Below are 27995 nucleotides of genomic sequence, written 5' to 3' on the forward strand. Positions count from 1 at the left end.
CAGGTATCCAACCTTTATCTTGGCGACTAACTTACTCGGCGACACTTCCATGGTAGGCGTGGTCACAGGCCGCTCTATAACCTCATTGGACGATGCAATGTCTCTCACCTCGACGCGCTGTCAGCTAACGGAAGTCCCGCCTCTTCACTTCCCCGCCCATATCAAACATGGCGGGTGAGCCCGCAATGGAGCTCTTGTTTTTAGACACTTTCAAGCACCAGAGTACGGAGGTGAGAGAGGCCGTAATGTTAGTCATGTCGTCCGTATGTATCGCTAGTGTCCGTGTTATGGGGTTGGTGCAGGAGGGCTGTGGTGGCCGCTGTGTACGGGGCAGTCAGTCTGAGGCCTAGAGCCCTGAGGCGGTCACTAGAGGCCTAGCTGCGGCTCTGTGGCGGTATTTGTGCACAGTCTGTTTATGTGTCATGTGGATATTCCTATGAAGTTCTGGTTCAGGCTGCTGGTGGACTACAAGTACCAGAATGCACTGTGAGGCATGCTGACACTTGTGGTCCCTCTGCGGTGAGCTGGTTATGATTGGGCGGTACTTATACATGACTGTCAATGAGAAATCAGAGTCTGAGGGATCCAAGGAAGTCTCTGGGCTCTGATACCTGAAATCTCTGCTTGTTGTCAATGAATGGCAATCTAGAATCTGAGTAGATCCCTCTTCTGTAAGTCCATGTTCACACCTATCTGTAGCCAGGTTCTGGTCAGACACATTTTCTATAGACCTCTGAGACAGAGCCATTGATCCCTACTGTAGATGTGTACAAGGATTGTTTCTTACAGATAGTTTGCCGGCTTTTGTTTGTGGAGGTTTTGGGAATTCTGCTTAGTCTTGCAGGGTTTTTTTTTTGCATTTAAGGCAGAATTCTTATGAATTTTATTTCAAGTCTGCGCTAAGACCTGTGAAAAATCCTGTAGGTGTAAATACACCATAATGGGATTGATCAATTACAGCCCCTCGTCTGGTAGTCACGGGATCGGGGATGAGTATCGCATAACTGGGGGTCAGACAGAGATGGCAGTCCCATAGTAGTAAATGGAGCATTGGTCACACGTGTGATGTGTGTACGTATGTGTGTGTAAATATATATATCCACCTCCTTCATATAGGGGCTGCTTTCAAGAGCCTTGAGTTTAACCCTGTGATCACTGTATTCCATTTACAGCAAGGCAGCAACGTAGATGTCGTCCGATTCCCATGTGTCGTGTACATCAATGAAGTGCGAGTTATCCCACCAGGGATCAGAGCGCACAACAACCTGCCGGACAGCCGGGCCTATGGGTGAGTAATACAAGACATAGTCATTATTTACATGGCAATGAATGATAATCCAAGTGTGGCTACCGTGGCTCAGCTACATATGACGGCTCCTTTTAACCTGGCAGAATATTTTACAGATTGGATAGATTTGTTGCAAATTCTGTGGCAAGACCTAATAGCTTTGTAGAACAGTTCAGAGCATATCTGCTACAATTTGCACACCGCTTTTCTTAAATCTCTAGTACTTTCACTGCCACCTGAACTGGACTACATTACAGGCCAGTGACCAAATGTTTTTTTGCTCCTGGACATTCAAATTAACATGAGTTCATTCTTTCTTGCAGCGAGACCTCGCCACATACATTTCATCTGGACCTGTTCTTCAACAATGTGAATAAGCCAAGTGCTACGGTCTTTGACAGACTGGGGAGGTTTGTACAGAGAGTTTCTGCTTTGTCTTGTATGAGAGTTTTCCTTTGAACAGCATTTATCACCAGTCCAATGGGGGGGGGGGTGTCTTACCACTGTAACTCCCATTGGTTATGAGAATGAGGGTCATGCATGCTACTGCTGCTACCATTCAAACTCTGTCGGGCTGACTAACATAGTGATATCTTAGCAAAGGAGGCCTTGATTCATAAAGAGGAAACACTGTTTCCTGTGACACTAACCAATTTGTTTGAGGGGCTTAGATGATATGCTGGGTTCTGATGTGTTGCAACTTCTTATGACGTACCTTGTAATTGCAGTGTGAATAGGAGTGTACGTCCTGTATTGTGCTTGGCTGTTGCTTAATGTATTTAGAGCTTGTTCTGCTGATTTGCAGTCTGAGCAATATATCCTTTACTTTGTGCAGTGAACAGTAGGGGGTAAAATGAAAAGAAGCCGTGAACATCTATTACGTTACGAGTAGCTTCTCATATATATCTGTCTACAAGCTCTATGATCAGGATCATCAGGAAGCTTTTCCCAGCCTTTCTCTTACATTTCTAAATGCAGTCAGTCCTCTAAAAAACCAAAATGAATAGAGATGAGCGAGTACTATTCGAATAGCATTCACCCATAGGAATGAATGGACGTAGCCAGGAAGTTAAGTGGCCAGCCGCCGGCAAAGTCTGCGTGCAAGCCGCTTCCATTCATTCCTATGGGTGCATGCTATACGAAACGGGAGTTTTGAATAGTACTCGCTCATCTCTAAAAATGAACAAGATGAGTAAGACTGGTTATGGTTAATATTTTTATCGTGTTTATTTTTTGTTTTTTTTTCCCTCTCACCAGCATGGAGTATGATGAGAATAGTTCAATCATCTTCCGACCAAATGCAAAGGTAAGAGAACCGGGGTGGTTATAGCACAGTACAACATAGGATACATAGTGGGGGATGGAATACAAGAAAGTACACAAATCTGACCACAGTGTATTGTCATTATAGGCAGATGTAATAAGGTATTCCAGCTTTATGCGTTTTTGGCATATCCAGTGGATTTGCTTGGAAACATGGGTCCATTGATCAATGTCTTCTGATTTAACGCGATCATCATTGACTCCTTTTACTCAGTAGTGAGATGGTCCGTGAGTGAGATTTATAGATTAATGGCATTGATGACCTGTCCTTAGGGTAAGCAATTATTATCAGTTTGGTGGGGGTCCAAATCTTGGCACTCTAGCTGATCAGCTGTTTAAAGGGCCAAGTGAGTGTTGCAGTCTCTTACATATGTGTACCTGTACACTGTCAACTAAGGGCTCGTTCACATCTGCGCACGGGACTCCGTTCTGCAGGTTTCCGTTTCCTGCACAAAACAGGGCAGGAGACGGAAACCTGCTGGCATCTTTCAAACCCATTCATTGGAATTGGTTTGAAAAGTGTCCGGCGGTGAGCGTTTTATGCTCTCTGTGGCAAAACCGGCTTTTTTAAACGGGACACAGAGTCTGACATGCAGTACTCTGTGTCCAGTTTATAAAAACCGGTTTCGCTGTGGAGAGCTCAAAACGCTCACCGGCGCTCATGGCCGGACTCGGCAAGACAGGTTTCCGTCTTCTGCCAGGAGAAGATGGAAACCTAATACAGAGTGCCGAACGCTGGTGTAAACCCAGCGTAATTGTGTAGGTGTCATGGCTGCTCGGGGCCCATCTTGACAAAGGGTTGTCAATATTGTGAACCCAGAAAACTGACTTAAGGACAGAGTCAAAAAGCCTTGGACCCTAGTTCCTCCAGCAGTTGACAGTTTCATATATTGGGTCTGCACTGGCATGTTTGGATATAATCTTCAGTATGGGAACATCCCTTGTACATATGTTAGTAGACTATGCAGCTGTGCTGTTGAAGCTATTTCATGACCATACAATTTATACATGTTAATGGAAATCTGTAATTTTGACTATTTCTCTTTATTTGTATTTGATTAAATCTTTTTGTATTTTTTTGAGTCAGGTTAATACAGATGGTCTCGTGCTCAAAGGCTGGTACAATTGCCTGACCCTTGCTGTGTATGGATCAGTGGACAGAGTTATCATCAACCATGAACGAGACTCTCCTCCACCCCCTCCTCCGCCGCCGCCACCTCCTCAGCATCAACAGATAGGGCTGAAAAGGAATCCCAAGCATGGTAGGTGTGAACAGCAGGAGATATATACTCTCTGAGAAGCCACATCTACAGATAGATATTGCTGTTAAAGCCCCAGTTTCCCTCATTTAAAGGGACCAGGTCTACTGTTCCCCCTTCTTCAAAACTGCTTGTAATGCTATAAGTGACAGAGAGCAGTTTAAATGTTCCCATAATATCAATCCAGCTCCACAGTTAAATAATACAGGCGGGTTCACACCTGCGCTCCGTCTCCGCTTTCAGGTTTCTGTCTTCTGCCAAGAGAAACTGGACAGGAGACTGAAACCCGGCGGTCAGTTTTCAAACCCATTCACTTGAATGTGTGACCACCCATGAGCGTCTTCTGCCTCTCCGTGGCTAAACTTTTTTTTTTAAATCCGATACAAAGTCCTGCTTGTTTAAAAAAACAACCAAAAAAAAAAAAAACGGTCTCCCCACGGAGAGGCAGAAGACGCTCATGGGCGGACACTTTGCAAAACCCATTCAAGTGAATGGGTTTGAAAATTGACCGCCGGGTTTCCGTCTCCTGTCCAGTTTCTCTCGGCAGAAGATGGAAACCTGAAAGCGAAGACCGGGTGCAGGTGTGAACCCGCCCTCAGGTGTCTTACCCCTGTGGATCGGTGCTACAGTTACCAAGATATCGCTGCTCTTGACAATATACACATTGGCTGTTTGGAGTAACAACAACACCATTATTACTCCAAAGAGCTCATTTGCGTATTAAAAGTGGCCATGTCTCAGGAACAGATACACCATTTGATTCAGATGACCCTCACCTATCTTTGGGACTGGGTTGCTATGCTGGGTTATAATCTCCTTGATTCTGCAACCTGCACCTATTTTTTATTTTTAGAGTGCTCTCTAAACCTTCCTTGTCCTCTAGCAGACTTCTGATTGGACATAACAATCCATTGGGGAGCATTTGATGCAGAGAGGTTGGGGACACTGCACATGAGAATATCCCCACACATACATGCTACCTGTATGACTATCAGAACCTGTCGCCTTTGTAGTGTTGTCTTGAAGATTTAAAGGTGGTTGGGTTTTTAAAGTAAATTGGAAAACCAAGGGGGTACTGGGGGTGGGTAAGTTGTTAAAGTGATCCTATCATTGGATACCCTTTTTTTTTTCATTTCTCCCTAACACATAGGAATAGCCTTAAGAAAGGCTATTCTTCTCTTACCTTTAGATGTCTTCTCTGCGCCACCAGTCGGTAGAAATCCCGGTTTTCTTCGGTATGCAAATGAGTTCTCTCGCAGTATTGGGGGGTGGTCCCCAGCGCTCAAACAGCACTGGTGGCGTCCCCAATGCTGCGAGAGAACTCTCCAGCGCCGCCTCCATCTTCTTGTGTCTTCTCGGGCCGCAAGAAAATGGCTGCTTACACCAGCTTACTTTGTTAGTGGCCATTTTCTTGTGGCCCGGGCATGCGCAGTTGCCTTTGTCCGAGGCCTAGAAGTTTGAAACCCAGGACAGAAGAAGACACAAGGTGAGGGCATTTCAGAAGAAGATAGAGGCGGCGCTAGAGAGTTCTCTTGCAGCATTGGCGACGCCCCCAGTGTTGCAAGAGAACTCATTTGCATATAGACGAAAACCCGAATTTCTACCGAATGGCGGGGCAGAGAAGACCTCTAAAGGTAGGAGAAGAATAGGCTTTCTTAAGGCTATTCCTACATGTTAGGGAAAAAAAAAAAGGGTATCCAATGATAGGATCCCTCCAAGAAGTAATACTCACCTATCCCTGGTCCTCTTCTGCCTAGGGTACCCTGTTCAGTGCAGGTACTGGCTGGGTGGAAAGTGAAGCAGCTCAGGTGACCAATATAGCCCAAACAGGATAGCACAGAGGACCACCAGGGTAGTTGAGTTTTGCTATGTTTAATTTTTTACCCTGGTCATGGAAAACCCCTTCAAGTGCCAGATCTACTGGCAGACTCCCTCTAAATACAGTATACTGTCTCAAATTTGAGGCCCTCTCAACTAATGGTTGTGACTACTTTGGTTTTTCCATTGTGTTTATTTAGTACTTGTCACAAATTCCTCCTAAGCATCTGGACTACCTGCTCCCTTCCAATATTTACTTTCATTCATTTAGCCACTTGGATGGAGTTCTGCATTTTTGGCATTGGCCTGTTGATAATTCTTGCCTTCTTTCTTCGTTGCGTGCTTGTGGCTACATATTGGGCTGTTTAGGTTGCATTTGTCTTTCTCCCATCTTAGTTGAAGAAGACAAAGAAGACCAGTACAATGGTAGTCCACCAAGACCGCAGCCAAGAGGGCCGAGAACTCCACCTGGCCCTCCGCCTCCTGATGATGATGACGATGATGATGAGCCAATGCCTGCTGCAGGTAGACCTCTGATGTTTCATTGGCAATGGTGCCTTTAGCTTTGTCTTTGATCTTTACCCTTGGCCCTCTCCTGCATGATAAAGGCGCTCACATTTAATAGATTTGCTATAATACAAAGCATGGGGTGGCTACTACTTTGATCGCTGTGCACATTTAACCTTGTCCTTGCAATGCATGGGGTATCTGATGTTTGAGCGTCTTCTAGCGCCGCAAATATGAAATGCATTGAATTCTTCTGCTTGGTGTCTTTGCTCTGCTTGCATTCCTGATTTCACAGGTCATTTGACATGGATGGCTTGGAGATAGATATCATTTGTTTTTTATCTGATCGATCCGATAACTTATTGATTCTTCTGTGTCCTTTTACATCAGGAGGAGAAAAGGACGACGATCGAGAACAAAGGGAAGGTTACTTTGAGCCCATTTCTCCTGATCGAGTGTCCATTCACCCTGATGGAAATTATTCAGATGAAGATGAAGGGGACGATGATCCTCAGGACGATGGAGATGATGATGAGGATGAAGATGAAGACGATGATGACTTAAATGCTGATGAGGATGACGACGAGGATGATGTACAAACTGGGGAAAGCATAGCTGATGAAGATGATGACGACGAAGATGGCGATGAGGAAGAAATTGAAGGTGATTTTGGTCTTTACTTGCCACCTATGCGGCTCTCTTGCAACAGCCATGTATGAATTAAAGGGATTTTCAGGCAAATTATATTGGGGATGTACTCCTATAATCAGTGGGGGGTCTGACCCCTGGGACTCGCGCCAGTCAGTTGTTGTAATGGAGAAAAAGCCAGAAGCGGATAGCCACGTTCTACATATAGTGGCTCTTACATCAGATCGGCTTCCATTCACTTGTGTAGGAGCTGCAGTAACTTAGCACATCTACTACACAGAGTACAGCTGTTTCCGGCTCTGTCCTCTGGAGAAGAGCTGATTGAGATTGGGTGCTGAGTGTCCGTCTCCCACCAAACTGTCAACATCAATTCTCAGAAAGCTATTTTAACCCCTTAGCGACCCTTGACGTAACTGTACGTCATGGGTCGCATGGGGATGTATGGAGCGAGCTCACACGCTGAGCTCGCTCCATACACGGCAGATGCCGGCTGTATCATACAGCCAGGACCTGCCAATAACAGCAGCGGTCGGTGCCCGAGCCGATCGCTGCTGTTAACCCTTTACACACTGCGGTCAAACGCGACCGCAGCGTGTAAACAGCGCAGGCGGCATGGGCGCCGCCATGTTTCCCCGATCGCCGCCCTCCTGAACGTCACATGAGGGCGGTGATCGGTTGCTATGACAGCCGGAAGCCTATTGAAGGCTTCCAGGCTTGTCTCTGCACTAGATCTATTAGGCGATGCCAGAGGCCAGAGGCATCGTCTAATAGAAGTGCTGGGATTCTGCTATTCACTGCAGTACTGTAGTATTGCAGTGAATAGTATGGGCGATCAGACTCCCTAGGTTTCAAGGTACCTAAGGGGTCTGATCATAAATGTAACAGAAGAAAAAAAAAAGTTTTTAAAAGTATTAAAAAAAATAAAAAAAATATAAAAGTTCAAATCACCCCCCTTTCCCTAGATTAGCTATAAAAGTAATTAAAGAACATTAAACATAAACATATTAGGTATCCCCGCGCTCCAAAATGCCCGATCTATTAGAATATTAAAACATTTATCCCGTACTGCGAACAACGTAGCGGCAAAAAAAATAAAAACAGCCAAAAAGCGTTTTTTTCAACACTTTGCCTCTTATAAAAAATTGAATAAAAAGTGATCAAACCATCAGATCTTTCCCCAAATGGTATCAATAGAAATGTCATCTTGTCCCGCATAAAAAGACACCACAACCAGCTCCATACATGGAAATATGAAAAAGTTACAGGTGTTAGAACATGATGACACAAATTTTTTTTTCTATTTTGCAAAGTTTATCATTTTTTTTAAAAGTATCAAAACATTTCAAATACTATATAAATTTGGTATCACCGCGTTCGTACTGACACGTAGAACACAGGTAACATGTCATTTGTACCAAACAGTGAACGCTGTAAAAATTAAACCCATAAGAAAATGGCGCAAATGCATTTTTTCTCCAATTGCGCCTCATTCTGAATTTTTTTCCAGCTTCCCAGTGCATTGCACAGCATATTGAATGGTGCCATTACAAAGTACAATTTGTCCCGCAAACAATAAGCCATCATGTGACTCTGTGAACTGAAAAATGAAAAAGTTATGGCGCTTGAAATGTGAGGAGGGAAAAACGAAAATGCAAAACCAAAAAATGGCCTGGTCCTTAAGGGGTTAAAATGGAGTCACAATCCCACAATGTAGATACGTGTGTGGTTGTCGAGGCTCCTGTTTCCTCTGCTTTAATCAAGTGATGGTAATACATGTGCTGCGGGTCCCTTCCCATGTATGAGCCTGCTGAGTATATATCTAAGCCCTTCACTCAGCTGTCTTTGCAAGTCCTATAGAGGACTCCTATATGATTTCAACAACAGTGTGCATAGATGACCACTGCTTCACTCATATGGTGGACCCCCGTTTTCATGTTAAAGGGATCCTATCATTGGATACCCTTTTTTTTTTTTTTTTTTTTTTTTTTTTTTTCTCTCCCTAACGTAGGAATAGCCTTAAGAAAGGCTATTCTTCTTCTACCTTTAGAGGTCTTCTCCGGGCTGCCATTCCGTAGAAATCCCGGTTTTCTTCATTAGGCAAATGAGTTCTCTTGCAGCACTGGGGCGGTACCCAGTGCTGTAAGAGAAATGTCCAGCGATGCCTCCATCTTCTGGAATGTCCTCTTCCTGTGTCGTCTTCTGTCCTGGGTTTCAATCTTCTAGGCCTCGGGCAGAGCCAACTGTGTATGCCTGGGCTACAAGAAAATGGCTGCTTACACAGTAAGCTGGTGTAAGTGGCCATTTTCTTGTAGCCCAGACATGCGCAGTCGGCTCTGCCCGAGGCCGAGAAGATTGAAACCCAGAATGGAAGAAGACACAGGGAGAGGGCGTTCCAGAAGAAGATGGAGGCGGCACTGGACTTTCTCTTGCAGCATTGGGCAGGCCCCCCAGTGCTGCGAGAGAACTCATTTGCCTAACGAAGAAAACCGGGATTTCTACAGAACAGCGGCCCGGAGAAGACCTCTAAAGGTAGAAGAAGAATAGCTTTTCTTAAGGCTATTCCTACGTGTTAGTCAGAAAAAAAGGGTATCTAATGATAGGATCCCTTTAAGTGTCCCATAAGTGGGACCCCTTGCAATCATATACATGTTTAGGGGTTGTCTGTGCATGCTCTGCCACTGAATCTTTGGTGCGTGGATAGAAGCAAATGCGTGCTCAGTGGTTGGCTTGGTTGCTACCCTCATGGACGCTGCAACTTGTAGTTCTCAAAAGATTAAGTACTACATGTTATTGCACCCTTGGGGTTGCAATTCAACTCTGTTCCCTTACATTAGTGAAGGAGTCACCGGGTGACAGTGATTTTTGGTTGACTGGTGGGACTTTCAGCCAAGGTTGCAGTGAAGCCTTACCAAGGCGAGCATTATGCATGGGTTCTATTCTAATTAATGGGATTTATGTACAATATTCGATAAGGTGGATGATTAGTAACCTGATAACCCAGTGTGTGATATCATGTTAAGGGATAGGATATACTTGGACCACCCCCATACTGACAACCTATTAGATTCAATCTGTTTATCGTTCTGTTTGGATGCGGCTTCAGCTCCGGTTTTCCTTTTGCACTTGGTTTTATGACTCTCCATTTATCTTACATTCTCTAATCTAAGCTTTTGTGGATTGCAGGAGATGATGGTTATGAGCAGATTTCCAGCGATGAAGATGGGATTGCTGACTTTGAGCGGGATGCATTTAAATATCCAAGCTTTGATATTGACTACACACCGGAGGATTTGGCTTCTGTACCCACTATGACTTATGATCCCTATGACCGAGACTTAGGCCCCCTCCTTTACTTTAGTTGCCCGTACAGAACTGCTTTTGAGAATGAAATTGGCCGACTGCGGGACCAGGACCTTGATAAGGATACCACTGGGGCCAGCGAGGTGTCGGTAAAGCTTTTGGAGCTACTTGATCTGTATCAGGATGATAGGGGTGCAAAGTGGGTGACAGCACTGGAAGAAGTGCCTAGCCTAATAGTGAAAGGGTTAAGCTTTCTGGAGCTTAAAGAGCCCAGCCGAGACCATCTGAGCCAGTTGGTGGACTGGGCCATGCAAGCATTGGACTTACAGCTCGCTCTCCAGCAACCTATCGCATTGAATGTCCGGCAGCTGAAAGCGGGCACTAAGCTGGTATCATCGCTTGCAGAATGTGGCACCCGGGGGATCGAATCTCTGTTGAAGGCTGACGTCATCGATAAGATATATGAGCTTTTGTTTGCGGAGCACGTGTCCTCTTCCCTCAAGCTAAATGCTTTCAAATCCTTGGACGGCATCATCAGCACCACAGAGGGAATGGATGCTTTTCTAAAAAATCCTCTAGATTCCCAAGGGAAAAGCGGTTACCAGAGACTCCTGGAGCTGATCTTGATGGACCAGACTGTCAGAGTTTTCACTGCTTGCTCTGCTGTCCTCCAGAAATGTCATTTTCATGAAATCCTTTCTGATGTAAAGAGAATGGCGGACCAGTTGGCTGACAACACCCCTCCCCCACCTCCTTCTGACAACAGAGATCCCGATCAGGATACGCCAGCCGCGGCAGAGAGGCCGAGTCGAGACTATGACAATGAAGTGGAGGTTCCCATGGATATGGATCATTTCTTGGAGTCTTCTAATATAAGTGAAGGAGACTTGGAGAAGCTTCTAGGTCTTCTCAATGAGATTTTTCATATGTTAGAGACGGCACCTCACTCTATGATCCAGCCTCCTGTCAAATCTTTCCCAACATCTGCCAGAATCACTGGCCCCCCAGAACGAGATGATCCTTATCCTATTCTCTTTAGGTAAGATGTCTATTGCGTCCCTAAATTGTAATCTTCAGTGGAGGGATTACTTGAAGACCTGTTGGGGTATAAAGATGTGATAGAGGGGTGTATCTGTTTTAGAACAACTATGAGCCTGTAGGAGTCGGCCCCACATGAATGGGCACCATGTCATAATACATTTCCTTCTGCTGTTATTGACAAAGTTAGAAGAAACAAATCCACAAATCTTCCATCAAAGGAGAATACATGGTTTTAGGTAGCTTTTCACGATTGTCTGGTGTCTTGTAGGAATCCTTCAGTAGTAGCGTAAGTTCAAACAAGGTTTTTTGGTCAGGATTTTGAGGCCGTATCCCCTCAAAGTCCTGACAAAAAATGATGGCTCCCATTGAAATCAAACGGAACAAACGTCTCCCAGAAAAAAGAGAGATGCTCATTCTTTGAGGCGGATTTGCCTCGCGACATTCGCCTGAAGACACTCCCTCCCGACTAGGCCCATTCATTGGGCCTAATCCATAGCGGAGTGCACTGCACTAGCATCCAGTCGCAGCTACCCATATTTTGGACCAGAACCTGAGGCGGCCTCTGCCTCAGGTTCCGGTCAAAAAAACCCTGTGTGAACTTACCCTAAGTCTGCATCCTCAAAAGGATAATACCATGAAAAATCGTGGTGGTGCCAGAGGTAACTGGAGTACAGTTCTCTGCTATCTCTTACTCTCCCATTGAAACAAATGGAGCAGGAGGTGCAGACACGGCGTTCACTGCTACATTCACTGGCCTTTGTGTCATAATCCCTTTAAAGGGACCTTTTAGACACTGTCCTTTTAACATAGGCCTGATGAAGCCACCCTACTGATCGGCTGAACAAGCTCCATGGCACATTCCTGGCACGTTTTGGTGTTGCTTCACCTTGTATTGCAGCTCCCTGGAGCTCGGTCCTATTGAAATAAATGGGACTGAGCTGCAATTGCAGGTAGATCCTCTACCAAATGTACTTGTCTGTGCTTCTGATCAGTGTCTTAGTTACTTAAAGGGGTTGTCCCATGAAAAGCATCCTATCTATACTGCTAGTTGATGTGGATATAAGACTTTTCCTAAATACACTGCTTTATCAAAACTGCTTTGTTTGGCCGCTATCTTAATTGATTCGCGTTTCTATGGCCACTGGGCTTATCTGCTCATTTCCCAAGTGACATAGCTGCCTGCTCTCGGGGGGAGGGACGGGCTGACAAGCAATGGAGCTCCTCAGATAGGGGAGAGGTGAGAGCTCCGGGATTACTGTGCTGTCTATCTTCAGCTTTCCCACTTATCAGCTGGTTTAATTGAATTTGGCTGATAAGGGCTGAGATAAGGAGTCCGTTACCTCTGTATGTAATGCAAGCTGACTCAAATCCAGCTCTGCTATATCAGTTTCCACATCAGCTTCATACTGTGGTAATGCATTTACAACCAATCCCTCATTACTGACTGCAAACATAGCAGATAGCAGAACAAGTGAAACCCCGCCCACCAATGTGCCAAGAAAACCAGGAAGTGAAGAGAGCACAGAGCCCTGCAGGCTGCAGAACAAGAGTTATGGGAATACCCCTTTAAGGGCTAGTTCACACGGGGCACGGGATGTCGTATTTTGGTCCTGATTTTGATGCGGGAAGTCACATCCGAATAGGACCAAAATGCGACTGTCGCGGCTTCCCGTTCTGGAGTAGGCCCAAATGAAAGGGCCTAGTCCTGAGGGCGCTGCTGCGAGGTGGACGCCGACTCAGCCGTGGAATCTGCATGAAGAAAGGGCAGCTCTCTTCTTTTTTTTCCGTGAGCGGGAACATGCCGTCCAAGGAAAAAAGTAAGCGCTATCGGTCTGCATAGACCTTTATTGTGAGGGTGTGGATTCTGACTTGCATTCAGCACCAAAATCTGCCCTGTGTGAACAAGCCCTTAGGGAGAACCTTCCTTTGCCTTCTATTATATCTTTCATTGTCTAATCACATTTTTTTTTTTTCTCCCAGGTACCTTCACAATCACCAGTTCCTGGAGTCTGCGACTTTGCTTCTATCTTTACCTGGGACGAGTTCCCATCCTGGTATTGTTAATGCCATTAGAGAGATACTTCAGTTTCTGGCACAGTCTCAAAAGGGTCTCCTATTTCTGTTGTTTGAGAACGAAGCAACAAATCTGATCGCCAGGGCTCTGTGTCAGGCATCGGATCCAGATCAAGATGACAATCTGCAGTCGGAGGGGAACAGTGAAGACTCGTGTGCCTTGTGGCTTTTACATGCCACCCAGGCTCTACAATACATATCTGAGCTCTTTCACCACTTCCAACATTGTATCGCCACAGAGGAGGCCGACCACGCCAACCTGCTGGGCATACTACACAACCTGTACCTTATCACCTTCAATCCCATCGGCAGGAGTGCGGTGGCCCACGTCTTCAGCCTTGACAAGAACCTGCAGTGCCTCATAACCTTAATGGAGATCTGCTCTAAGGAAGCCCTTGGGTAAGTTACTCACAGTATCTATTGGTTTATAAGTGTAGAATGACTTTTTTTTTAGGCTCAGCAACAATTTTTATTCATTCACTTTCAGAAGAAATTTATTGTATGTTCACTTGGTGGAATTTAGAGCTAATTTTAAGGTGGTTTCTGCCTCAATTCAACGACAAATTCCACCCGGATTCTGCTTCTTATTATAAACAAGCAGAGCAAATAGGAGCAGGCCTCAAGTTCCTCTTTTATTTTTTGCCTTGTGAATCCGTCCTCTAGATGGTTTTTGGCCAAATGGCTGGGGATCTTACATCAATCGGAGTGTAATAATAATGGGAGCAAGATAAGGATACTGTTTTTGGAACTGTAACCTAGGCTAAGGCCTCGTTCACATCTGCGTTTGGATTCCGTCCGGGGGAGTCTGCATGGGGAACCCCCTGAACGGAATACCGAACACAACTGCAAGTGGTATGCCAGTGAAAGCACACGGACCCCATAGACTATAATGGGGTCCGTGTGCTTGCCACCAGATCTCTGCACAGAACATGTGGACAGGAAATTACTTCACAATCTTCTTTCCTGTCCGCATGATTCGTTCGGGCAGTGCGCGGCAAGCACTCGGACCCCATTATAGTCTATGGGGTCCGTCTGCTTTTACTGCACAGCACTTGCAGTGTCCGCATGGGGACCCCCCCGAACGGACTACCAAAAGCAGATGTCAATTAAAGGTAAGCTCCCACATTGCGCAAACGCAGCTCTTTCCTTTTTTTTTTTTTTTTTTTTTTTGTTTATGTATAAAGCTTAAAGCCAAGAATGGCTACAGAACAAACGTGAAAAGTCTAGGAAGCTCATACCCTTCTACTCTTCACGCATTATACTTCTGGCTTTGGCTCAAAAATAAAAAGCTGCATTTCTGCAATGTGGCCCCTCAGCCTCAGTCTCGTTCAGGCAAATGGGGCTGTGCTGCAGTACCAGACACAACCACACTAGTATGTATGGTGGTCATTCATTGTAAATGAAGAGGATGCACTGCCTGCTGTAGTGGAAAAGCTCCTTTATTTTCCTGATCAGCAGGGGCGCTGAAATACCACCATTAATAGGCTGGGAACTTCATTCATTCTTTATGGCGAATATGTGGGAAGTCTATACCGTCAGCGCCTGTCCCAGCTCATCTGCTATATAACATACATTCTCCACACCTGTATGTAATGATCAGCTGAACATTTGTGACTCCTTCATTCAGGGACACCAAATCCAAGAAGTCAGTGGCTTATAACTACGCCTGTCTGCTTGTGCTGCTGGTCGTGCAAAACTCCAATGATGTCCAGATACTGGAAAGTCACGCTGCACCTTTACTGAAGCTCTGCAAAGGAGACGAGAATAATGCCAAGCTACAAGGTAAGAGCTTATCCCCTCTAGTTCAGGGGTGCACGGCCTTTTCTACCCTAAGGGCCACACTGTGAAATGAAAACCATTCTGGGGTCCACAATAAAACATAACAGAAGAGGGCTGACACTCTGGACTCCCATGATCTCCTGCTACTTGCACAGTGTACTGAGCCAGAAGCAGACTGTTTCAGGTTCCGGATTAGTGGCAGACCACTCTTACAGTTTAGCTCCCATTCATATGAAGTGGAGCTCAGCTGCAGTAGTGCGGCACAGCCTTTGCAGTGTACTGAGCCATCTACATCCGGCTCTGCACACTGCAAATACCAGCTGATTATTGGGGGTGGTAGTTGTCACATCTCATATCTGTGACCTATCCTATGGTTAGAGGTTTCCAGGAATTTTAAATTTATGACCTATGTTTAGGGTGGGTCAACAATGTCTGAGCTGAGGGGGCCCTGGATCAGCTATACAGTGGCGATTCCAACACTTATGATGTACATAATGTATAACCTATACTGTACACTGCATGGATCTGTAAGCACTTGGTTGTGTAACCTTTGTAGTTCCCGGGCGTCATTACTTTAGCCGTCTCTCATTGAAGTCAGTTGTGGCTGAGCTGCAGTACTGGCACCTGGTTACTATACAAGGATCAGAGCCAATGGTTTCCGAATGATGAAAGTTCATGTGAGCAGCCGTCCACCACAGAATGGCTCTACAGGGTTAAATGTGAACCTTGGGCTATGGGGTTGTACGTACCTGCTCTAGTTCTGGCCTCTGCAGTCGTCCGGCATGTGACATTTGCTAGTATAGAAACTTATTCTTGATTTTTAGGATTTAATTGCATTTACTTTCTTAATTTTCACCCTGTGCTGTCTGGGTTCTCACCTGGTGCCCACAGGATGGCCGTGCCAAGAACTGCGCCTCGCTGCCACATAAACCCCCAGCCGAGTATTATCACTATCAGTAATGTCTCCTGCTCACACATGTCTCTTTTTTTTTTTTTTTCTTCAGAACTTGCAAAGTGGCTCGAGCCATTGAAGAGCATTCGATTTGAGATCAATTGTATCCCCGGCCTGATAGATTATATCAAACAGGTAAGTGACACATCCAGGTTATAAAATGCCTGGCAGCCTGCGTGATATGAGACTGCATTGCTTTATTACTATACCATATGCTGTAGAAGAAAAATACTTTCCCTGCAATATTACAAAGGAATTATAATCAAGTTGCAATACAAAACATGGCCTGAGAGAAAAAGTGGCACGGTTTCAGGGGAAGAAAAAAGAATGTTGATCGGCTTCTGCTTTTTCTACTTGGCAGTGAAAATAAGAAACCTTTTGGTTTTAGCTTAAAAATAAGTTTCGAGGTAAAACCAAGTTCTATTTTTGGTTTTCATTGACCTGTTTAATAATTTTTAGAATCTGGACAACCTGATGGCTCCGGAAGGTGTGGGACTGCTGACTGCTCTTAGGATACTTTGTCACGTGGCTTGTCCTCCTGCTTCTGTGGAAGGTAGGTAGAGCAGCTCTGTACATCCATATTGTAGTGGTAGGCCTAGGCCAGCTGGGGCTGTGAATATGTAACTGAGGCTCTTCCATTGCTCTGTCCTGCTCCAATATTTTAGAGGACCTTTTCTATAAATCTCAGAACCGAATGGCGCTGGGGTTGCACATGTCCTGCCCACCAAGTCATGTGCATCAGACCTTACTGTTTACATTTCCTACAGGCAGCCTTAGAGATTAGCGCTGCCGTCAGGCCATTTTGTTGCAGCAGAACAGCACAATGGCACTCAGTTGTAGTTGGGTTATGGAGATAGTGGTTTGGGTTACTGACTTCACATCCCTGCTATTAAGTTATTTCCTATAAGTGTGGATCGCTGGAGGTCTGACTGCTCAGTGTTTTACATCGGGGGTCCTGAGCGCAGCAGTCGGAGCAATGGTATATATGGGTGACCACAGCTCCATGCATTTGAGATTGCTGTTACAGAAGTCTTATAGAAGTGAACGTAATGGTGGTCATGCATGTACACCACCACTGCATTTACATGGAGTGCTTAGTACCCCTGTTCTTTTGACTGCTGGGAGTCCCAGAGGTTGAACGTACACCACCCACCTCCACCACCTTCTTCTTTCCAAGGAATCCATCACTTATCCTGTGTATATATATATATATATATATATATATATATATATATATATATATATATATATATATATATATATATATATATATATATATATATATATATATATATATATATATATCCTGTATATATATTCATTCTTTCAGTGCTGCTAGCAGTCATATAGCACAGCTTCAGCTAGAAGTAGTATGGACCTGTACATATTATATAAGATCACGCACATGACTCCACCTGCCCCTTCTGCTGGTGCTTTGTATCGCCACGTGGCTGCATTATATCCCTTGTGACGTATTCATCGTCCCTTCTGTTTTTCCCCATCACAGGGCAGCAGAAAGACTTGAAGTGGAATCTGGCCGTCATTCAGCTCTTTTCCGCCGAGGGTCTCGATACCTTCATCCGAATCCTGCAGAAAATGAACAGCATTCTCATCCAGCCATGGAGGCTCCACGTCAACCTCGGGACCACTCTGTACAAAGCAATAACCATCTCTTTAGCTCGCTGCACTCTATCGTTGCTTAAGACAATGCTCACAGAGCTTTTGAGAGGAGGCTCCTTTGAGTTTAAGGATATGCGGGTGCCGTCCACTCTGGTTACCTTACACATGCTGTTATGTTCCATACCTCTCTCTGGAAGGCTGGATGGAGAGGAGCAGAAAATCCAGGGTGATATCATAGACATCTTACTGACCTTTACACAAGGAGTCAATGAGCAGTTGACTATCTCAGAGGAGACTCTGGCCAACAATACCTGGTCATTGATGCTTAAAGAAGTGCTTTCTTCTATCTTAAAAGCACCTGAAGGCTTCTTCTCTGGACTGGTCATTTTGTCCGAGCTTCTTCCTTTCCCGCTACCCATGCAGACCACTCAGGTACATTTGCTGGAGATATTTGTGAGCTCTTCTCTACATCTGTTGTGCTGATCCAGAGAATGAAGGGTTATCTTCTTTTTCAGGCCATTGATCCACAGGACATTGCGGTGGCTTTGAACACCAGGAAGCTGTGGAGCATGCACCTACATGTCCATTCCAAACTCCTGCAGGATATTGTCAGGTCCTTCGCGGGGAGTTCATGTCAACCTCTGCAACATATGGTCAGACGTGTCAGTATTCAGTTGTGTGACCTGGCCTCACCAACCGCACTCTTAATCATGCGCACCGTCCTGGATCTTATCGTGGAAGACCTGCAGAGGTAAGTCACATCTCTTAGGAGCGAACGCTTCATATTAACCCTTAGTAGGGCTAGTAATGCTTACCTTACTCCTTTCCTCTGGTTGCCTGGGCAGTCAGAGACCCAGAAAGCATCAGGGTATCAGTAAGATAAACATACAAGGGTCTGTCCTTAGAATATCTGGTCGCAGGGCACGGATCCGCTGTTCAGGGCCACTTCTCTCGCTCGTAATATACACTTCAAAGAGTCGGAAGCAGATAACTTGTCCCTAGTACCAAGGGCTGATACTGCAGTTTATATCCCATTGACTTCAGTTGGTGCCTTGTCACTGTACCGGGCATGGAGCGATCTACGTGCAGCACAGGGCAGTGTATACAATGGGTGTATCCCCCAAACAGCTGATCCTTGTGGGGTGACTCCCGTTGTAACCCTTCTGATCTAAAGGATAAGCTATAAATAAATGTTCCTGGATAATCCCTTTAATAACTTAATAGCCCTTTATTCTTTTGGTAAAAATAACAAGGGGCCTGGAAATCCTTTAAACATTCTAGTTCTAAACATCATTGCTAAATTTTATAAAATAAAGTTGCTCTTTGGGCATTTCTGTGGTTGATCTAAGGGGTTGGTTCACATTTGCTTTTGTATTCCGTCTGGTTAGAGTCTGCATGGAGACCCCCGGATGGAAGACAAACGCAATTGCAAGCTCTGTGCTGTCAAAGCACACGGACCCAATAGACTGTAATGGGGTCCATGTGCTTACTGCGCACTGCCCACACGAATCATGTGGACAGGGCTTGCATTTGTATTCCGTCCGGGTGTCTCCATGCGGACTCTCCACAGACTGAGTACAAAAGCAGATGTGAACGAGGGGTAAGGTAATATTTGAGGTATTTTATGGATTTGCTGTTTGCTCATGTACTTGCCTCTCTGTGGCCGTCACCAGGACAGGTAAGATATGTCTTTAGTGCCAGGACCCCCCATAGTAACATAGGTTGGAGACCGATCAGTAATGCTCAGAGGAGATTGTGTCTTGAGGTTGAAGGTTTCCTCCAGTGATTCTTTTATGTGTCTGAGGAGACTTGGATCCCAGCAGAGCTTCACTGCTGAGCCCGATAGGAAGATAAACTAGAGAGATGTGAGATCCTGATAACTTCAGATAGTTGTCTAACTACTTAGATAGTGACCAAACAGCCAAATTACTCCAAATAACTTGGCTTTGGGAGCGTGTATATTGAATTTGAGGGGGTGGGAGGCTGATGCCACACTCCTGACTGTGGTCTATCTCCCCATGAACAGATTTGGTCACTTGACATTTCACCATTTGGTGTTAATCTATAACTACTATTGACAATGCTTTCTTGTAGACAGCCATTCCTAAATCTCCTATTCTTGTTCCTTCAGTACCCCCGAAGAGAAGGAGAAGCAGTATACAGGTCAGACGGCTCGGCTTCTCGCACTCCTTGACTCTTTGGCTGCCCACAGAGCCTGCAAAGTAGCAATTCTACACCTTATAAATGGAGGGAAAGGCGACGAGCGTTATGCCGAAATTTTCCAAGAACTATTGACTTTAATAAAATCTGCAGGTGACAATGTCATCCAGCAGCAGTGCGCCGAGTACATGGCCTCCATCGTGCAGTATCTTTGTGACCAGGTACGCTTTCTATTACTCTCCATGGACTTCGTATCCTTCTATAAGCAGAGAACTGATTTTTCTATGAAATGTATTTTTTTTTTTAGGACATTGCCCTCATTCTACCCAGCTCAGGAGAAGCTCAATCCTCAGAAGTAGATCAGCTTTCCAATTCCTTGCCCAGTAAAGATCATCTTTCTTCCATCTGTGACTGCTTGATGGAAACCTTAGCGAACAACGACACCAGCTATACGACGCTGCTCACCTGTATCAGGACTATGATGTTCCTCTCGGAGCACGACTTTGGGTTCTTCCACTTGAAGAGGTAACGCAGAAAGCAAAACGGCTCTGCTCCATGGAAGGTTTTAAGTGACACGGAGAACATCCTTTTATGTGTCCAAGTGTAATCTTCTGCCAAGGAATCCGCTCTTACAGTATGGAAGTGTGCTGGTCGGTGCGTCGAGGCCACGGCCACGTCTGCCAGAGCACTTATTGTTGCCTTTGTTCTCTGCACACTGGGGTCTGTCAGTCCTGATATTGAGGGCCGGCAGATGGATGACAAGATGACCGCAGCATCAGCCTATTCAGGGTCTGTCCCCATGGACGTAATGGTTAGCAGGGCTCTGGAGTCAGTCGGGGCCCATTTTGGGTAGAGTCGGAAAAAGTTCGACTTGCAGTTTGTTACATATTCATTTCAGTAGTAATAATAACTGGCTGTTTAGGTCCCGTTCACACGGGACGCGGATGGTGGATTTTGGTCCTGATTCTGACGCGGGAAGCTGCGTCAGAATATGGCCAAAATCTGCCTGCCGCGACTTCCGACAGTCGCGGCACTCCGGTCCGGCGTAGGCCCAAATGAATGGGCCTAGTCCGGAGGGTGCTGCCGCGGAATCCGCCTGAAGAAAGGGTAGCTCGCTTCTTTTGTCCGTGAGCGGCTACATGCTTCTCACACAAAAAAAAGAACGCTAGTGGTCCACATAGACCGCTATTGTGAGGCATCGGATTATGATGTGGATTCCGCACTATAATCTGTCCCCTCTGGGCCCGTGTGAATGGGGCCTTGTGAACTTAGAGTAGTAAAGAGGTCACAGCAACTTCAAACAGTCCATAAGCAGGGGGTCCCGGGTGTAGACCCTCACTAATACAGAGGGTTGAAATTAGAAAAACAAAAAACTGCCTGTGCTGCCCTCCATTCTGTATACTATGGGGGAGTTCTATCAAACCTGGACACCTAGTGGCTTGTTTAAGAACTGCAACACTTTTTCATTTACAACCAAAAAGAGTTGTGTGCGGTTTTTTTTTTTTTTTTTTTTTTTTCTTTCCTAAATTCTTAATCTAATTGCAATGCCTTTGATTATCTTTAGTGGATGAATGGATGATATTTTACTGGATAGGTCTCTCTAGCGCTTAATTTGTGTTTTTGCTTCAGCTCCCTCAGGAAACACAGCAACGCTCTCTTCCTACTCTTGAAGCGAATGGTTTGTGGGTTTGGTAAAGACACCGGAGAATTGGCCTCTTCATTCTTGGATTTCATGCGTCAGATATTGAATTCTGATCCAATGGCAAGTAAATGCATCGATCTACAGGAATTGTATTCAGCGATTGTCTTGTGGGATCACTGACTATTTGTAGGAGAGAAGGCCTTGCCTCCTTTTTACCGCCATGCACCCTAAGCGGTGAAAGGCTATCTGTGCTATAATACTGTCATCCTGTATTGTGGCTCTCCTCATATCGATGAGGCTTGATAACCAAATTGAAGGATGTTTCAGTCTATTGGCAGCAGGTTTTAATATACAAGTTGTCACATTGGTCTGACACCAGACATCCATTTCCCCAGCTTAGATATTTATGGCATATTGCTATGATATCCAGTCATTCTGTGGACGTCCAAACCCTAAAACCCTCAATAATCCTGAGAATGAAAGGTGCACAGCACTCAATCCCCTTATGAGCTTTCCTTACATGGCTGCACCCGGCCACCCAACTGTGCAGAGATGTTTATAAGATGGGGACAAGCCTGACCTTATCAAGGGTTTTTTTTGGCCTACTCAATTGATGACCTTTCCTTAGGATAGGTCTTCGATTGATCGGCTGGGGCCCAACATCTGGGCCCCCTCATTGCAGTGTTACTGCCTCAACTTAAAAGCGGCTTTTCATGTTAAATTATTGATGACTATCTTTAGGTTTGGTCATAAATTATGGATTGGCAGGGGTCTAAAACCAGGACGACCAGCTTTTTAAAGAGGTTGCGGCCTTCGTGTGAGTTCTTCATCCTCTTAAATACTTAGCAAGCACGGTGTCGTACATTTCACAGAGACTATGCTTGGTATCGCAGCTCACTTGAACGGGACTGGGCCCATGTCACATGACCTGTGAGATGGAAGCGTGTCACATCCACGGGGGTCCTGGGTATCAGACCCCTGCTGATCTTCAATGGATGACCTGATATAAAGGATATAGGTTATCTGTAGGTAAGCCCAGAAAACACCTTTTAAGAAAATAAAAAGTTATTGGACCGATCCTGTTCTGCACTGCTACAGACTGTGTATCCTCACAGAGCCTGCTGGGAATTTTAATTTTGCATTAGATTAGATATCACTATTAGATCCAACATGGTGCAAAATCATCGTTTTATGATGGATGGTTTGACTGGCTTCGCCAATGTTGATTTGTCATTTTTGGGTATTTGTTTAACCCTTTGACTGTCTTTGTGCAGACGTGTGGAGATGATGGAGGAGTGATGGAAGTGGATGGGGCTCATCCTTCAAAGACTCTCGGTCTCAGTGTCGGTGAGATGAAACATTTGCTGCTCAACAAAGACGACCTTGCACAGAATCTGCTTCTTGACCTTGAGAAAATTGTTCTTGTAAGTTTGGATTTTTTTTTATATATGTATTACGATTTTTTTCAGTAATCTTTGTGCCAATGTTGCTGATGTCTGTCTGATCCTAGGAGCAGTCCAAAGAGGATGAAAGTCTGGAATCCTTACTGGATAACGTGGCCGGATTCCGGCAGATACTGGAAACTGCAAAGGAGCCCGTACCACTGAGTGACCAGGAGGTGGAGCCAGTTCTGCTAGCCGGAGACTCCCTGCAGAACCTATTCAATAACAGGTAACTATGAGGAAGGTAAAGCTATCCAGGCCGATATGTCATACTTAAAGGAACACTTCAGAATAATCTGACACCATGGTCTGCCTAATGCTTTGCGAAAGAGGCAGTGCATGAGACAGGAATCGTTATCTGGTTTATAAAAAAAAAAAAATTGACCAAACAGAATTCCTTACTAATGTAAATCCTGATTAAATTCAGCACTGCTTATTACTTTACAGCTGGGTCACAAGATCACCTCTGTGACGTTTTGTTTGCAAGCTCTGTACCCCTCCCTGTGAGCGCTGAGGTCAGCAAAAAAAACGTCACAGCAGTTTGTGACCTGTATGAAGCCTCCATTTGGCCCCTGTTTGTCTGAATTGTTTGGCTAGTGGTCGGTGGTTGTGGCAAACGATACATGTGATCTCCTCTTTCTGCTTCTCTAGGACTGTCTACGTTTTAGCAGATGTGATGGACGAGCAGCTGAAGTCTTTCTCATTTTCACCCTTCCAGCCAGAAGAAGCAGATGTTGACCTAGACCTGGTAACCTTTCCCTTACACGTCTCTGCTGCGCACACGCCTGTTACATGTGACGCACTCTGAATGTTTAAAGCTGTGTGTTTACTCCTTAGGGCTCATTCACACAGGGCAAGAGGGGGCGGATTCTGACGCCGAATCCAGCTCAGAATCTTCCTTTTTTCCGTGAGCGGAATGTTCCATCTCACGAAAAAAAGAGACGAGCTGTCCTTTCTTCAAGGGGATTCTGTAGCTGAGTCGGCCCCAGCACCCGCCAGACTAGTCCCATTCATTTGAACCTACTCTGGAGGAGGAAGCCGCGGCAGGCACATTTTGGTCCTATTCTGACGTGGATCAGAATCAAAATATGCAGTCCCATGCCCCATGTGAACGAGGCCTTGGTGTGTGCTTAATCTGAGGTCTGTGTGTTCTCATTGCAGATGAAAGTGGATTTAATCGACCTCTCCGGTAAATGCTGCAGTGATTTCGACTTAAAGGCAGAACTGGAAAAATCCTTTTTGTTGGAGCCGTCGTCACCAGGTCGGACAAAAGCTTCTAAAGGTTTCAAACTGGGAAAACACAAGCATGAGACATTTATCACTAGGTGGGTTTTAGTCTCAATTCCTTAGTAGAAAGGATTCAGCCGGTAAATGGCAAACAGATTGTACATGGATGCTACATCTAGGAAGTAGGCTTAAAGGGGTTGTCCATAGAGTTCAATTTTACTTCCTTCTTCTTGGGGTTTATTCAAGCTGGACTTAATGGTTCCAACTCCAGATCGTATCATCAAAACCAGCAAACGGCTACCATGTCGCTCCACCTACTCCATCCCCTCTCATTTCCACCAATAGTTGGGAGGTGGGAGGGCAGCTGCTGATTCAGTCACGTGACCTAGAACCAACACAGAACCCCCAGATCCAGCTTGAATAAATCCCTGGAGAAAGTAAGTACAATAAAACTCCCTGAACAACCCCTTTAAGAAAACATGTCTGTTATCCTAACATGTCGGCTTTAGTAAATACTTTTTCCCTATGAAAAAGTTACCATTGTGTTATGCTGCTCCTCCGTTGTTCCTCCTGGAAATATAGAAATTGACAACTCGGCCTTACCAACAGTGTTAGTGCTAACTTCTTAATATCAGACTGTAGGAACACACCCCATTTACAGGGATAATGGTAAGACTCATTTGTAAATAGATTTTTACATTTTCATAAGAATAACAAGAAAATAAGGGAAACAACACAGTGTGGAGTTGTGAGAAATTCAGACTTTATGGGGTATACAGTTATTTACCCTGACTGGTCCTCCTTAAGCTAAGCAGATGTCTTGTGGCTGTTGGGAACTGTTCTTTAATGGGTTGTCTGAATTTGCCTCCTTCTTTCCTTCAATAGTGGAAAGTCAGAATACATTGAACCGGCCAAAAGAGCCCACTTTGTGCCTCTGCCACGTGGAAGGGGCAGAGGAGGATTTGGACAGGCCATGCGTCCCCACGATCTCTTCAGACAAAGGAAGCAGAACACGAGCCGCCCTCCTTCCATGCACGTGGATGATTTTGTGGCTGCTGAGCGTAAAGAAGTTGTACCTCAAGTTGGAATCCCCCCACCCAAGAGACCCCCAAAAGTTACCCAGAAGGTTTCATCACGTGGTGGATTTCCAGGAAACCGTGGTGGCCGAGGGGCCTTTCACAGCCAGAGCAGATTCTTCACTCCTCCTGCTCCTAAAGGTGGGTTGCAGCTAGTTAACTATTAGTGGACTAAGTATTTCAATGTAGGTTTACACTAGAGCCAGGGATACATTGTCACATCTTAGCGTCATAATGTCCAACCTTGTAGCTAGATGGGATGCAGCATCTCTAGATTAAGACCCAGCGTAACCCTTTCTTGACATCTGCCGTACTCATACTAGTTGCTCGGTACCAGTCTGCAAGAGATGTTGCTCAGTTGCACATTTTGTGTCTGCTGCCCCAAACTAACTTTGTTTAACTTGTTTAGTTAACTACAGTCGTCGTGAAGGTGTTCGTGTCCTAAACTGGACTGCTCAAGCCGCTCCACGAGGAACATATGTGGAAAGCAGAGGAGCTCAAAGCAACTTTGATCGGGGGCCCCTGCCTTCTCTCAGGCAGAGCTCTGCAGGTTGGTAACCACAATCCTTTTAATGTTTGTTTTAAATTTTGCAGATTTTGGTTCAAATTTAGAAATGCCATTTCTGGCCATGACTGTCACGTCATCAGTGGTCCACAATGGGGCAGGAGCAAAACCTGATACTTATTGTCCCTAGACCAGTTCAAAGAGGACCTTTCACCACCTCCACCAATTCTAGTTCTTAACATTTAATAGTCGCTGCTTCACGGATTCAAGCACAGTTGGAATTTTCTCTCTAGGCCCCACCATTCCTGAGCAACAAGCACAGGTATTTTTGGTGCTTGATGTGCTATTTAAGCTCTGTAATGTCAGGTGGGCGTTGTCATCGGGGTGTGATTCAGAGAACCAATCGGAGGCAGCCAGTGTCAGAGCTCAGAATCACACCCCTTGCTCCTACCTAACACCGCCCTCCTGACATTACAGAGAATAAATAGCATATTAGGCACCAAAACTAAAAGCATTGATTGCTCAGGAATGGTGGGGGCTAGAGAAAAAATTCCAACTGTGACGGAATCAGCGGAGCAGCGACTATTAATCAATGTAAAGAAATGGACTTGTTGGAGGTTGTGAAAGGTCCTCTTTAAATTACTTATAAAACTTGTCTAGTCAATTTTGTTTTGTTTTCTTGCCCTTAATAATCACCTGTTGAAGTCTATGGTTGTATTGGGACATATGACACAGATAACTTTGTATGATGTAACTTGTTTCTGTGAATGCAGCCGTAATGCATATGTGAATACATATAGTTTCTGTCTTCTGAATTAAGGATGCCCTATCTAGAGGGGAGAGCTATTGACAAACATATGGAGGTCTCTGCCTCAGTACTGCCTGGCTGTTTCTTTGGTGGAGGTGTACTATAGCTCATGGTTACATCTCATGGTGATATGGTGTTTATCAAGAGTTATAAGACAAGGTTTACACTACCTTTTATTTAATGTGTGTCTCCGGATGAGAGCAATAGACATAAAATGACAGTTGCAGAGGATATCTTCCATCTTCCCATTACATTACATAAGTAAATAAATATGACAGAAGGGGACTCTGTCACAGTTACTCTGCCACAGTTTAAGGTCTGTTGCTGTCATCCTATGGCAGATGACAGCAGGAGACATTAAAGGGATCCTATCAGTCAGACACAATTTTTTGTAGGTACCACGTCAGAATAGCCTTAAGAAAGGCTATTCTTCTCCTACCTTTCGTCGTCTTCTCCGTGCTGCCGTTCGCCTACAATTCCGGTTCTTGTTGGTATGTAAATTAGTGAGAGAACTCTCCCCAGCGCCGCTTCCTCTTCTTCAGCAGAGTCATCTTCAGCCTCTTCTTCCGGCGGTGGCTTGTAACTTCTAAGGCCCCGGTCCTTGGGCAGAGCAGACTGCGCATGCCCACAGGCCACGAGAAAATGGCTGCTTGCACAGTATTGTAAGTGGCCATTTTCTGGTGCCCTGTGGGCATGCGCAGTCTGCTCTGCCCGAGGCCTTAGAAGTTACAAGCCATCGCCGGAAGAAAAGGCTGAAGATGATGCTACTGAAGAAGAGGAGGCGGCGCTGGAGAGCATTCTCTCGCAGCATTGGGGACGTCCCCCAGTGCTGTCTGAGTGCTGGGGCCCACCCCCAGTGCTGCAAGAGAGCTAATTTGCATACCGTCAAGAACCGGGATTCCTACGGAACGGCGGCGCATAGAAGACAACGAAAGGTAGGAGACGAATAGCCTTTCTTAATGCTATTCCCACGTGGTACCTAGAACAAATTGTGTGCGAGTGATAGCATCCCTTTAATAAGAGAAGTGTGAACGTAGCCTCAACTAAACCCTGTACCGTCTGTGCTCAAAGAAGGATCATGTTCGTTGCAGAGATTCTTTGTCTTCCCCCTCCACGCACACTTCATGTTTTTTGAATTCTACTATATTCTTAGGATACCGTCCAAACCCTCGTGAACGAGCTGCCAGGGGCCGCGGTGGTGGTGGTGGTCTTGGACCATCCTGGACTAATGCTGCAGGAGGTGGAAATGCTTCACGTGGAAAATTCCTTGGAGGAAACGGCGGCAGAGGACGTCATGTACGTTCCTTCACCAGATAGGAGCACTAGTGGACATGTTATTTATGTGAATATGTGAAGAGCACTGAAGGACCAATGGACAACGTGGTGCGATACGGCGGCACCATCCAGTATTGGGCCTGATAGTAAATGTATTTTGATACACAAGTCTCAAGTCAGTGGAAAACGTTTTATTTTTCTGTACAGTATAGTAATTTTCTGTGTTTGTCTTATTTCTTCGGTTCATTGTTT

At 45.3% G+C, this 27995-nt stretch overlaps 2 protein-coding genes across 4 annotated transcripts in view; both read left to right on the plus strand.

Moving 5' to 3' along the window:
* The window catches only part of GEM (GTP binding protein overexpressed in skeletal muscle), a 344355-nt gene that overhangs the window by 156937 nt on the left and 159423 nt on the right, over nucleotides 1-27995 (plus strand). The window lies entirely within an intron of this gene.
* Nucleotides 135-27983, plus strand: VIRMA (vir like m6A methyltransferase associated). Of its 3 annotated transcripts, none has more exons than XM_075270154.1 (24): nucleotides 135-230; nucleotides 1173-1288; nucleotides 1612-1698; nucleotides 2546-2594; nucleotides 3699-3873; nucleotides 6085-6213; nucleotides 6586-6858; nucleotides 10030-11182; nucleotides 13165-13656; nucleotides 14885-15039; nucleotides 16041-16123; nucleotides 16448-16541; nucleotides 17496-18040; nucleotides 18124-18359; nucleotides 19740-19989; nucleotides 20076-20293; nucleotides 21398-21530; nucleotides 22685-22834; nucleotides 22921-23081; nucleotides 23504-23600; nucleotides 24014-24177; nucleotides 24965-25296; nucleotides 25565-25705; nucleotides 27622-27983. In XM_075270154.1, exons 1-24 carry the CDS (start codon nucleotides 168-170, stop codon nucleotides 27783-27785), a joined length of 5460 nt encoding a protein of 1819 aa, XP_075126255.1. In that variant the 5' UTR covers nucleotides 135-167; the 3' UTR covers nucleotides 27786-27983. The 3 variants fall into 3 exon arrangements, with proteins under 3 accessions (XP_075126255.1, XP_075126253.1, XP_075126254.1); XM_075270152.1 differs by having other exon boundaries at nucleotides 165-230; nucleotides 10027-11182; XM_075270153.1 differs by having other exon boundaries at nucleotides 165-230; nucleotides 10027-11182; nucleotides 22924-23081.

The sequence above is a fragment of the Leptodactylus fuscus genome, chromosome 4 (genome assembly GCF_031893055.1).
Source record: "Leptodactylus fuscus isolate aLepFus1 chromosome 4, aLepFus1.hap2, whole genome shotgun sequence".
NCBI lineage: Eukaryota > Metazoa > Chordata > Amphibia > Anura > Leptodactylidae > Leptodactylus > Leptodactylus fuscus.

Bases quoted from the DNA above. Each gene is read 5' to 3' on its own strand.
- VIRMA (XM_075270152.1), top strand. From the start codon at position 168: ATGGCGGGTGAGCCCGCAATGGAGCTCTTGTTTTTAGACACTTTCAAG. The intron at 25,297-25,564 runs GTGGGTTGCAGC...TAACTTGTTTAG, and splicing joins CACTCCTCCTGCTCCTAAAG to TTAACTACAGTCGTCGTGAA. The intron at 25,706-27,621 runs GTTGGTAACCAC...CTATATTCTTAG, and splicing joins TCTCAGGCAGAGCTCTGCAG to GATACCGTCCAAACCCTCGT.